Below are 13274 nucleotides of genomic sequence, written 5' to 3'. Positions count from 1 at the left end.
TGTGACAAGTGCAAAGAAAACTATTTTATTTCCGAAGACAAATGTGTTGACATGTGTCCAGAAAAGTACTTTGAAAAAGAAGGAAAATGCGAGAAGTGCAAAGACACATACAACACGCCATGCAAACAAGGCGACACCGAATGCGAGGTTTGTATGAACAAAAGTGGGACATTGAAGGTGTTAGTTGTAGTTGTGGTGTTTGTCTTGATGATTGCCTTCTAAGTTACTTTTTGGTTGGTTTTAATTTAAATCTGTTTTTAACACTTGAAATGTGTTGGTGATTAATTTCATAGCTTCAATGAATTATATAAATATAATATGTTATTAATTAATCGATTTAGTTTAATTTATTAGTAATTAACTATCTAATTAATACTTATTAAAATTTTTATATATATGGTATTTTTTTATTTAAAATAACTATAAATTGATATTATAAGTTGTAGTAAATTAAACTAATCAACAAAACTATAAATTGATATTATAAGTTGTAGTAAATTAAACTAATCAACAAAACTATAAATAAAAATCAAACCCATAATTATAAAAATTGGCAACAAGTATAAAGATAAAGAATAAAAAAATGGGAATTAGACCGTACGACTAGGATCATTCTTAGAGTATGTCACTTTCTATTTAACAAATAGAATTCACAAAATAGGATGAAGACTTTCATCACTTCAGTGCCAAAGGGAGATACGCAGCAATGCACGATGAACTGCTTGTTGAGGGGTCGAGTGCGTGCACAACACTCTGAGATGAGAGGCACTGAAGTCTGTCTGACTATTTTTTATGTATTTCAATTATTATATAATTATAATAATTAATATATTATCAAAGAATTAAATTGATAAAATAAGAAACAATCAAATCAAATTGAAAGACAATCAGATAAAAGCAAATTGTGAGCGTATTTCAACACGTGTTGGATTCTTACCTTTTGGTTTTTTGTTCTTGAGATTTTGATAAGCCCACCGTTTCTGTTTCTTATCGTCTTGCTTGTTCAGTGTGATGTATGTGACTGTTTTGACTGCCTTCTTTTGAAAAAGTGTGTTGTGTTTTGTTGCAACATTTTCAAACATTTCCAAGTGGATCACCATGCTTTCTGATGACTGTTTTAACACCAATTCCTTTTTATACAATGTGACACGTCTACACAATCCATTTGTCAAGACTCAATCCAAACTTTGAGTCTTGACAATTGGTACAAATACAACAATACTTCCATTTGAAAACACAACATACATTCATAATGTTGTTAACAAAAAATAAAAAACTATGATAAAGAAGTGAATTAGTTACTGCACCATTTTGAGAATCTCTTCAAGTACTTCAGAGCTGCCAGGCGCCTATTTCACGACCTTCTGGTTTTGGAAAAAGACAAATGTGGGAAGTGATGCAATCGAGTATTCAGCAGCATAATGAGTTGCTGTAGTTGCATCAACTTTGAAGAACTTGAGGTTTGTGTGTTCGTCAGCAAGTTTATCCATCATTGGCGCACTTGCCTTGCACTTTGCACACCCAGGAGAGTAAAAGATGACAAGAACGTTCTTGTTGTTTTCAATTGTCTGTTTCACTTCTGCAACATTGGTAGTGTATGTCACTGGCATGTCTTGATGTTAAGTTGTGTGGTTTGGTTATTTAAATACACACCGATTGTTTCAATACACAGTTACCAATGACCAGATGTTGCAATGAAACTGTCACGATTTAATTTATTTGTTTACATTTAAATTGTTTTATTATTTAATTGTTTGGTATTTGATATAGTAAAAATATAGATAAATAAATTTTATTATATAAATAAACTAATTAAATATTATTTGTTGTGTGGTCGTTTTTTATACAAATTTAATTCAATCAATATAAACAGTATATTTAAAAAGTTAAATACGAAAACATTACAATAAGAATGTTATTTTTATCCATTTTTTATAACTATAATTTGTCTGTGATAGATTTTTAATAAACAATTTTTGGTATTTTTCAAATAACACAATAAGATATTGCCATTTTGACGTTTTTAGTTACTGCATAAACTAATCGGAATGTATGTTAAGCCAAAATCATTTCAAGTTATATCAAAACACAATTAAATATATTTATGTTGTATTTACAGAACATGATATTAATTAATATGTTGCACGTATAACTACTTTCATTGTGATAATCAATACTTATATTAAAAACAAGTTAATAATAACAATGAGTTTAATATAATTACAGGCATTTAAACCGTTTGTTATTAAAAACAATGATATATTATTTGGTTATTCTAGGTAATAGAAATTGACCATTGTATGTTAAAATGTTCATGGTTAAACTAGCATGCATAATTGGGATATTTTTAAATAATATTGTTTGAACTAAACACACATTTATCGTTGTACTTGTAAATAATTACAAAATATATTAAAACATAATACATTTGATCAATAACAAAAAAAAACACAACGGTTACTTGAACTTGAAAATATAATACATATAAAAGTCTGTTTAATAGATGATTGCATTTTCTATTATAATATGTTGTTGTTGAAATAAGTTTTAAAATTATTGTATCACTTTTAAGGATATTTGAAAATTGAAAAAAACAAAAGTCGATGAAAATTTTATACAATGTTTGGTATAAACTCGAAGCACATATAAAGAAAAAGACAAGTTATAATGTTTTCTATAACTTTTAATATTTACATAAATTTAAATCAAAATCACAATTCTATTAAATATGATAAAAATTTTGTAACAGATATACCTATTATAGAAACTCAAACAAAAAGTAAAATGTAACAACCAAAAACGATTTTTATTTATAACCAATATTTAATAATCCAATTAAAAAAATAATTGTTGTAATAAATTCGGCAAAATACAAAACATGTCGAATAAAAAATATTAAACATAGAAATTAATACACAAAACGGTAAAACCACTTTAATATTTTTTTAAAAACATCTAACTGTAAAGTTTTCTAAATAATGGTCTGCAAAAATTTTTACTCCTATGGGAGAAATACCATCAAAAAGTAGACCGATAAAGTTTAAACCAATCAGAATTATGTCACTTAAAAAGCGTCTTGCACACAACAAATTGAAATTATTTTTGGGGGTTAGCAGGGCTTTAAGCACTCAAAAGAGTATCAAACAAAAAAGCACTCAAAAAACAGCCACTGAGTTCGTTTATACTACTAATATTATTGTTAATGGTATTAAAGAGGATATTATAGTGGCAGGGAGTAAGGTAGACCTACCACCACCTTCAGAGTTTTATCCAACAAATGGATATGTGAAATCTGATTATAACATCTTTGTTGTGCTTGTCGATAGCACCTCAAATGAATTAGACACTGATTATCTCAGTCAACACATTTATTATATTATACCCGCACTTGAAGAAACAGATGATTATTACTTTGGAGAATTTGAATTTTTCCATTATTTGGTGCAGAATTTGGTTGCACTTGTCTATTATAACACTGACAAACGCAACACCCATAACAATCCAAAAATCGAAGAGATGTTCCATGGAAGGTGTCTCCACTTTGTTATTGGCGACATCGACAAAGAAAGCATCAGTCGAATCATTCAAAAGACGATTACTGCCAAACGAAGTGGCTTTGCAGGAAGATATTTTGAAAGAAAACCAGTCATTTTGCTGTAAGAAGAAAACAACATTAAAGGTGAGTTTGACATTTTACTCAAATTTGAAAGAATGGAACTCACAAAAGTCTATCCAAAGACAGAAATAACAGAAAACATATTAAGATGGACGAGAAGATATTTGGGAAGAGGGACAGAACCCTGTGTTTTAACAATTAAAGACAATGAATTTTTAATATATTCTTCTGGGAGAGTCTGTTTGATGGCAAATTAGAAGGTTTTGATGTTGAAATGAATGATCTGAATGATGTCGACAAATTTCTGGGAACGCTTGGACTGAACGTCAAAGTAAGAAACGACTTCGTTGTGTATTGGATAAAGGAGATGAAAAACTTTTAAAAGATGTTTGTCAGAATAGTTGACAGAAAACAATACGAGAAGTTGGTTCCACTCAACGTGAAAGGATTCGACAACGTGAAGAATATTTGTTGGGTTTGGTGAGTGCCAAGAAGGAAACAAGTGTTTAAGTGTTTAAGAAGTCGAAAGTGTTAAAAAACCACAAGGAAAGTATATCATTGAATGGGGAGCAACTCTCATTTAATACAAATTCTATTTATTTTTATAATTAAATAAAATAAAGTTATTTTTATTATATTATGATATTAGAGTTAACCAAATAAATCTAATTATATATTAATATCTTAATAGTTTTTTTGGATGAATAAAAATTATTATTTATTTACTATAATAAAATTATTTAAAAAATAGTAAATTATTATAATTTTATACTATAAAGTTCTAGTACAATACTAAATAATATCAAAAAATGAATAAATATTATAAGAAAATTAATTGGGTAGATTCAAAAAATTTAAATAAGCTAGATTTCCAATATAAATACTTTAACTTAACAACTATTTGAAACTAATAAATTTTATGTCAAAAGAACTTACAGACCACCAAGACGAGTTGGATGAGTCTTATACAGACGTTAAGAAATGTTTTGAACGTATGCAAATTAAAAAACATCAATACGTTTCTTTAGTTCAACTTATACTTCCACACAATTATGATAATATAGACGATAATGACGCAATAAATACACTTAATGATATTATCAAAAAAGCAAACTCCAACGAATCAATTTGTTTAGATTATAATAAAGAATTAGAGAATGTGAGGGCAACTTTAATGGATGTCGTGTCGATTATACAAACACACAAAAAAGAATGTGAAGAACGCCGAATAAAAATTGTTATTTTTCGAAACGACGTGATCGCCAAATTGATCGAACGAGAGAAGCACAAGATGGAAACTGAGATTCAAATTAACAATAAAAGAAAACAAAGACTGACATCACAATTTGAAACACTAAAACAAGACCTAGAGAGGAAATTTGTTTCAACAAACATGAGCTCGGGCCAAGCCCGAACAGAGCCCGACCTTTTTCTTTATAATAATAATAATAATTTAGATTTAAATGTGATACTCAATGACCACGAAAATTCAACACCGACATTATTATGTTTTAACAACCCTTTAGAAAACAACACAAACTCGGAATATGTATCAAATTTGAATAACACCGACTTTAGAAATATCTCACAAAAAACACCACAAGAAAAGGATATCATGTTATTTGAAAAACAAGAACCAATTGATTTGGCCCCAGAAAACTCAGTCTGTAAAGAGTCAAAAGAACGTTCTGAATATATTCAAACCATTGGAACTGATAAAACTCACACCGCCAGCAAACACGCAAAAATCAAAACACCCGAAATTGTAATGAACAAAAACAATGACAAAAAAACACCAAACAGCTTGAACGCCACAGACGAACAAACACTGGTCGAATGTTGTGATGATAAAATAAACTCAGAAACGGAAGACTTGTCTGGGAATGTCACATCAAATCAAGACTTTAATGTACTTATTGATTTGAACAAGCGACCCACACAAAACACGACCAACATTTCCGTTCAAACTCAACGACGAGAGAATTTAAAAGACGCTCAATATGAAAATTCAAAAAAAGGCGACAGTTCAAATGGGTCGACTGATTCGAAGAAACAAAAACGTTTATTTTACATCCCACCCGTCTCACAAACAGACCAATCGGTTTATACCCCATTCAAAACAACAAGATGCATCCCACACTTACAAACATTAATAAAATCAAATGAAGGTGTCTTGGGGGAGAAAGAGAAACTCTGCATATCTGAGTGGACCGGCAGATCCGTCGGGGAGAGCGTCTTTAATTCTAATACTGATCCTTCCAGTCGTGGGAGTAAGACGTTCTTCCAGCGCATCACACAGTGCTTTAGTGGGTTTGTAGTAGTTGTCGAGCACGAGAATGATGTCTTTGGGGCGGTTGTGTTCAATCGTGTAGTGAATGAAGGGGTCGAAGTGAGTGATAATAATGCCTTTACCTTTGTTTTAAGAGAACGTGGAGTGGACAAGAAAGAGAAATATAACATCAAAACTGCGTGTGTCAAAAACGCATTTTGCGTTGGGACGCGGGAAGGGAGAAAACTCTGTGAAGTCGGGAATGGCGATTTAAAAGTGTTGAGAAAAGTACAAGGAATAATGACGTGTAGCTCCTCTCAATCTTCTTTTGAATATGGACCAAATCACACCATTTTCGCAACTAAAAGTAAGGAGGGCTTTTTCCCAAAAGTGTTTGCCGTGTATAAACTTGAAACACAGAAACGTGGAAGACCAAAAAAGTTGAAACCACAGCCGTAATATTACTTCCAACAGATTTATAGCAAAAAAAACTATTGTGATACTATAAGATATTTGATTGTTTGATTATAAATATTATATAGTTTTTTAATTAATTTAAGTTTAAATAATTAAATTAAATAATAGAAATGGCTAATTATAGTAATTTTTAACTATATGACTAATTTGAAAAGTAATTTATATACCTTATAATTAATTAACTATATATACTGTTAGCTAACTGACTATAATAAAAATATGGTATTAATATAATTTAAAAAATATAAGATATATATAACTATATTAATTAATTAATTAATTAACTATATAACTTTATTAATTATTTTAGTTAATTTATATTATTTAATAATATAGGTCGTTAACTAACTCAAGTACAATTCGCTAATGGGGTATATAGTTAATTAACTATACAGTGTTTAGGTTATCATATAGTTAAAATTTACTAAATTTTATTATATTTAAAAAATATAAAATGTATAGTTTATAAAACTATAAATATAGTACCATAGACAAAATTTAATTTTTCAGGTTTTTATTATTTCTTGGAGGTTTCTGTTGGAGAAATTCTTCTCTTTTTTTTCCACCCTTTTTGCCAGTTTCGGATTTTTTCTCATTTTCGTCGTTCTGTTGTTCTTTTTCTTTTTGTGGACATTTATTTGTGTTGTGGCCGAGTTTTCCACATACGAAACACGGTTTGAAGCGTTTGCCATTTTCATGACAGGCGACGACTGTGATCTCCTTTTTACCATATTCGGTGTTATTTAAGTCGTCGATCATGTTCTCTGCTGTTGCGATGTCCTTCACAAATACACTCACATACGACGAATTCAATTCGCCTTTCTTTTCAATCATCTTCTCGACTTTCTTCACTGAAAAATCTTTTAAATACTCACGCACTTCTTTTTCAGTTTTGTTCAGACCATGAAACCCAAAGATAACAATTTTCTTTGATGTGTCAGTTTTAAGATACTTTGCTGACATTTTGAGTTTGTCCCACTTTGTGTTGTTCTTCGCAGTTATGAGCTTCGCAGCATCTTCTTCAGTCTTCGTCTCAACTTGAAAAAAGCCCAAATCAGTGTTTCTTTCGAACCGAGAAATGCCGTACGAGATCGGCTTATACTTGTCGCAAAGCTTCTTTATCTCAGCATCACTCACTTTCTTGTCAAAACCCTGAATTCGAACAATAATGATCTCTGGATTAGACATGGAAAAAGTAAGTTTTATATTTCAGTTTTCTTCAGTGGTTACACGTGGCTATTAATTTATTGTAATAATCATTTTGGTTCGTGCAATATTGAATTAAATCAAATAAAAAGTTTTTATAATCTTAAGTGATAGTAACACAACATATTATGAACATAATGATTTATCATTGTAATTAAAAAGGAGTTGGAATTTAATTTGTGTGATATTCATCTTTAAATTACATAAAACATTTTTTTAATTCATATTACAAAAACATACTGTTCATCTCTGAGAATTATAAATATTTAAAAAATATTTGGATTTTTTTATACAAGTCCACTAAAATTTCAATGATGAAATTAATAACGTTTTTAATTTTTATAATAATTTCAAATGGTGTTGAAATCAAATTAAACATTGTTCGATATTTATAAATATAACGTTAAATAAAAAGGTTTTATAGTATTTGATTTATTGAAATTTGTAATTAATAAGAAATGAAACACGTTAAAAATTACTTTTTAATTATTGTCCAAAGAAAGGAGCGGCCTCATTGGCTTGTTCTTGAGCTGGTTTTTGAACGTTTTCTCTGTAAAACAAGTGGGTATTAGGTTTAATGAATTTGAGGAAAATTGGGTACATTAACAAATACCAAGCAAAGTAGAGAACACCAAAAACAAAGCAAATAATAGCACTATTCTTCTTGTAACCTTTTGCTGCTTTTAATACTACGTTATAACAGTCGTCTGATGGTCTTTGGTTGTTATCAATAACTCCATAGTAATTATGACAAACATACTACAAATTAGTCTATATTTATTTAATAATAATAAAATAAACAAACGAAGTCTTCCATTTCCACATTCTCGACGTTCCAATTGTATTCTTTGACATATCCAAAATATCCAGCAAGAAGTACAACACCACTTATAATTGGAATGGCAACAATTATAACAGAAAATGAAGTTAAAAGGTAAAAGACGGTTTCTTCTTTTGGTCTGAAAACAAAATGTATAATAGTCACAATAATTCCTGTGATCAAGAAACACCCACAAAATATTGGTAATACAGAAATAAGCGACAAATAAGCACTCACAATTTTTGACTCATTTTCAAATACACCAAATTGGAAATATTCTTTTCCTTTGATTGCTATAATCATAAATGGAATGGCCATGAGCTGTTTGTTATTAATTTGATTACTTTAAAACACTTTTTGTGTGAATACCAATAACAACAATTTAAAATCAAACAATATTGAAAATCCAAGAAAGTATAAAAAGATAACTTCGAGTCACTTTTTGTTCTTTGGTATTAAAACAATCAAAATTGGTGTTTGGAGTATCGCTTCCCATTAAATTTTATTTGATAAAGTGTTTCTACAAGGTTTTATATACCCTTAAATTTTTGTGTATTTGTAATTCAGAAAAAGTCCTTCTTCAGAAAGCAATGGAAACCTCTTTTGAAAAATGGATTTTTTGGGTTTGAAAGAATATATAAATGTATTAAAAATATCGTTATAATAAATAATATTTTATGACATAAGTTTTAAAAAGGAATACAATTAATTCAACATTTATGTATGAAAAATGGATATTCTTTGAATCAGATTTTGTAGTCGTTTTTTTGTCGATTTTGTTTTCATATTTGTTTAAGACTAATTTAGTGAACTATTTATTTACCAAAATTATTAAAAAGTATTAATATATTAAAATAATTGAATGATTTATTTATAAATAATAATAATTACCAAATTTTCGTATATGCTTTTTGAAAATTTATCAGATTAAATTATACAAAAATGTGTATAAAGACCACTTTGAAAATTGTAGATAATATGTGATTTTAGTATTAAACAAACTCAACAAACGGGAATTTGGTTATTGAGTGTTTAAAAACTTGTAAAACAAGAGGACAACACTTATTTGGCCTAAAATTCGGGTAATCTCATGTTTATTAACTATTTTTCCTGTTTTTAAAAGTTTTTTTATGCTATATATTATACTAGTCAATTAAAAAAATGATTATATAAACTATAAAAACAAGCTATTTTTTTATTAATAGTTATATGGTGGACATTTAATAGTTTTAATATTGTTTAAACATCGAGCATTAGGTAAAACGTGAAAAAACCCGAACCAATTAATTTGGATTTTTTAGGAGGCTTCTCAAAACATACCAATCTTTATAGTCCAAAAGATGCCAGATAACGTTTAACAACAGAATGTAATTCAAAAAACAAGGGCGTTAATTTGAAAATTAATGTTTTCTTTAAATATAAATTTATTAATTATAAATATTAGAGATTGAGTATTTACGGGGTGCCAGACTTATTATAAAAATTAAAATGAGTTTATCACGCATTTTCATATGAAATAATATCAAGAAAAAATAACAAATAAAAAACAAATCATTATAACCTGTATATTTACATCGATCAATCCAATAATTTCTTGACACCAACAAAGTTTCTGGCACCAATTTAATACTCTATCTGGAAACAACAATTAAAAACAAATGAAAAATAATTGATATCACAATTTAACAAACAAATATTATAAGAAAGTTTTATGTTTCTTTATTGTTAACCAAATATTATAATTTGCCCGTTAAATTTATTTCACTCACTTTTCCTGAGTGTGCAAAGTGCAAGGCAAGTGCGCCAATGATGGATAAACTTGCTGACGAACACACAAACCTCAAGTTCTTCAAAGTTGATGCAACTACAGCAACTCATTATGCTGCTGAATACTCGATTGCATCACTTCCCACATTTGTCTTTTTCCAAAACCAGAAGGTCGTGAAATAGGCGCCTGGCAGCTCTGAAGTACTTGAAGAGATTCTCAAAATGGTGCAGTAACTAATTCACTTCTTTATCATAGTTTTTTATTTTTTGTTAACAACATTATGAATGTATGTTGTGTTTTCAAATGGAAGTATTGTTGTATTTGTACCAATTGTCAAGACTCAAAGTTTGGATTGAGTCTTGACAAATGGATTGTGTAGACGTGTCACATTGTATAAAAAGGAATTGGTGTTAAAACAGTCATCAGAAAGCATGGTGATCCACTTGGAAATGTTTGAAAATGTTGCAACAAAACACAACACACTTTTTCAAAAGAAGGCAGTCAAAACAGTCACATACATCACACTGAACAAGCAAGACGATAAGAAACAGAAACGGTGGGCTTATCAAAATCTCAAGAACAAAAAACCAAAAGGTAAGAATCCAACACGTGTTGAAATACGCTCACAATTTGCTTTTATCTGATTGTCTTTCAATTTGATTTGATTGTTTCTTATTTTATCAATTTAATTCTTTGATAATATATTAATTATTATAATTATATAATAATTGAAATACATAAAAAATAGTCAGACAGACTTCAGTGCCTCTCATCTCAGAGTGTTGTGCACGCACTCGACCCCTCAACAAGCAGTTCATCGTGCATTGCTGCGTATCTCCCTTTGGCACTGAAGTGATGAAAGTCTTCATCCTATTTTGTGAATTCTATTTGTTAAATAGAAAGTGACATACTCTAAGAATGATCCTAGTCGTACGGTCTAATTCCCATTTTTTTATTCTTTATCTTTATACTTGTTGCCAATTTTTATAATTATGGGTTTGATTTTTATTTATAGTTTTGTTGATTAGTTTAATTTACTACAACTTATAATATCAATTTATAGTTTTGTTGATTAGTTTAATTTACTACAACTTATAATATCAATTTATAGTTATTTTAAATAAAAAAATACCATATATATAAAAATTTTAATAAGTATTAATTAGATAGTTAATTACTAATAAATTAAACTAAATCGATTAATTAATAACATATTATATTTATATAATTCATTGAAGCTATGAAATTAATCACCAACACATTTCAAGTGTTAAAAACAGATTTAAATTAAAACCAACCAAAAAGTAACTTAGAAGGCAATCATCAAGACAAACACCACAACTACAACTAACACCTTCAATGTCCCACTTTTGTTCATACAAACCTCGCATTCGGTGTCGCCTTGTTTGCATGGCGTGTTGTATGTGTCTTTGCACTTCTCGCATTTTCCTTCTTTTTCAAAGTACTTTTCTGGACACATGTCAACACATTTGTCTTCGGAAATAAAATAGTTTTCTTTGCACTTGTCACACTTTTCTTTTGCTGCACACGTCATGCAGTTATCCATGCACATGTCACACTTTTTGTTGTCGACATTGAAGAACCCATCTCCACATTTCTCAACACACTTCATAGTTCCCTCCTCCAACATCTTTGGTGCAACACACTCTTGGCAGTCAGTTGCATTGCTGCACACTTTGCAACCATCAGTGCATCTCTTGCACATCTTCTCAGCATTATCTTTGAAATACATATCTGGACAGTTGCCTTTCACACACTTTTTGGTGTCTTCAACAATCAGAGCATCTTCTTTGCAAATAGTGCACTTGGTTTCTTCGGTGCACGTCTTGCAATCATCAACACATGCGGTGCACACCTTATCCTTTGCAAAGTACGCTTCTGGGCAGTTCTTTTTGCAAGTTTTGTCTGGTTGGAGATTGTCAGTTGTACATTCAGTGCACTCGGTGGCTGACTTGCATTTCCCACACCCAGCAATTGTGTTACATGCAGAACATTTTCCTTCATCTGCCAAATAGAATCCATCAATACAAGACAAACACTTTGTGTCAGATTCACAAGTCAGACAATTGCTTCCAGTTTTGCACTTCTTACATGTTGCTGCTGCTGTTTTATCTTTGTAGTATCCAGATGGGCATTCAGTGGCTGTAACACATTTTCCAGTGTCTTCAAGAAGCAGTGCGTTTTCTGGACAAGAAGTGCATTTGGTCCCATCAGTGCAAGTTTTGCAGTCTGGTTGACATTTTCCACAAGTGTGGTTATTTTCGTTTATGGTGTCTTTGAAATACCCATCATCACACTTGTCAAAACACTCAAAGAGGTCTTCCTTCAAGTATTTATCATCCTTGCATTGGTAGCATTTATCAACAGCACACACTTTGCAATTGGGATGCTTGGACAAACAAACTGCCATATCATACTCGCAGTAATAGTTATTTCCATCAACACTCAAGAAATTGTTTGGGCATGCTTTGCACTTTGGTGTGACTTCTCCTGCCATTTTTGCAGCTGGTGCAACATCAGGAGTGACATCAACACATTCAGAGTTGGTGCATTTCGCCTTGAGAACAGTCAACTTTCCAAACACAGAGGCTGTGTAGTTTTCAGTGACATACACATTCAGTTTGCTGTTCAAATCAGTTGGGAGAGCTGCTGGTGCCGCAGTACCATGGAAAAACAAGTTTATCACATTGGACAGTGTGTCTGATAATGTTGTGAGTGGCGCATACAAATTGAGGTTTTCAAGTTGAGCACAATCTTTGAACGCGTCTTTTCCAACTGTTGCAACTTTCTGTGTTCTTGAAACGTTATTCAACATAGTGCATCCCGAAAAAGTACCCTCAGGAATCATTGTATTTTCAGACAAATCGGCGTGTTTCAGAGTTGTGATTCCATCAAAAACATGTGTTCCAAATGAAGTGACTGTTGGAATTGCAATATCTGTAACAACTGTAACTCCTTTGAAAGCCATATTTCCAAACTCGGTCACCGCCTTACCAAAAGTGATTGTTGGCATTGCTGTTTTTGTGAACGATGACTCGCCAAATGAAGTGATTGCTTCAAACCCAGTGACTGTTGCCAGAGAAGTGCAACCCTCAAA

At 30.5% G+C, this 13274-nt stretch overlaps 6 protein-coding genes across 6 annotated transcripts; 2 read left to right on the top strand and 4 right to left on the bottom strand.

Moving 5' to 3' along the window:
• Positions 1 to 1349: 1349 nt before the first annotated feature.
• On the bottom strand, positions 1350 to 1610 carry EIN_015030 (thioredoxin, putative; the record flags this gene model as incomplete). Its single annotated transcript, XM_004257097.1, has 1 exon — positions 1350 to 1610. The coding sequence occupies one exon, from the start codon at positions 1608 to 1610 to the stop codon at positions 1350 to 1352; it is 261 nt and encodes an 86-aa protein (XP_004257145.1).
• Positions 1611 to 3057: 1447 nt separating this feature from the next.
• Positions 3058 to 3660, top strand: EIN_015020 (hypothetical protein; the record flags this gene model as incomplete). Its single annotated transcript, XM_004257096.1, has 1 exon — positions 3058 to 3660. One exon carries the CDS (start codon positions 3058 to 3060, stop codon positions 3658 to 3660), a length of 603 nt encoding a protein of 200 aa, XP_004257144.1.
• Positions 3661 to 4535: 875 nt separating this feature from the next.
• Positions 4536 to 6344, top strand: EIN_015010 (hypothetical protein; the record flags this gene model as incomplete). The annotated part of the gene is made up of 1 exon (XM_004257095.1): positions 4536 to 6344. The coding sequence occupies one exon, from the start codon at positions 4536 to 4538 to the stop codon at positions 6342 to 6344; it is 1809 nt and encodes a 602-aa protein (XP_004257143.1).
• A 516-nt stretch (positions 6345 to 6860) lies between these two features.
• EIN_015000 (hypothetical protein) lies at positions 6861 to 7550 on the bottom strand (the record flags this gene model as incomplete). The annotated part of the gene is made up of 1 exon (XM_004257094.1): positions 6861 to 7550. One exon carries the CDS (start codon positions 7548 to 7550, stop codon positions 6861 to 6863), a length of 690 nt encoding a protein of 229 aa, XP_004257142.1.
• A 504-nt stretch (positions 7551 to 8054) lies between these two features.
• On the bottom strand, positions 8055 to 8706 carry EIN_014990 (hypothetical protein; the record flags this gene model as incomplete). Its single annotated transcript, XM_004257093.1, has 2 exons — positions 8055 to 8327; positions 8374 to 8706. 2 exons carry the CDS (start codon positions 8704 to 8706, stop codon positions 8055 to 8057), a joined length of 606 nt encoding a protein of 201 aa, XP_004257141.1.
• A 2759-nt stretch (positions 8707 to 11465) lies between these two features.
• EIN_014980 (hypothetical protein) lies at positions 11466 to 13190 on the bottom strand (the record flags this gene model as incomplete). Its single annotated transcript, XM_004257092.1, has 1 exon — positions 11466 to 13190. One exon carries the CDS (start codon positions 13188 to 13190, stop codon positions 11466 to 11468), a length of 1725 nt encoding a protein of 574 aa, XP_004257140.1.
• Between the last annotated feature and the right edge of the window lie 84 nt (positions 13191 to 13274).

This window comes from Entamoeba invadens, assembly GCF_000330505.1.
Source record: "Entamoeba invadens IP1 unplaced genomic scaffold scaff_1105074724629, whole genome shotgun sequence".
Classification (NCBI taxonomy): domain Eukaryota; phylum Evosea; order Mastigamoebida; family Endamoebidae; genus Entamoeba; species Entamoeba invadens.
The sequence above is the reverse complement of the archived record's forward strand: the minus strand, read 5'-3'. Positions and strand labels throughout refer to the sequence as shown.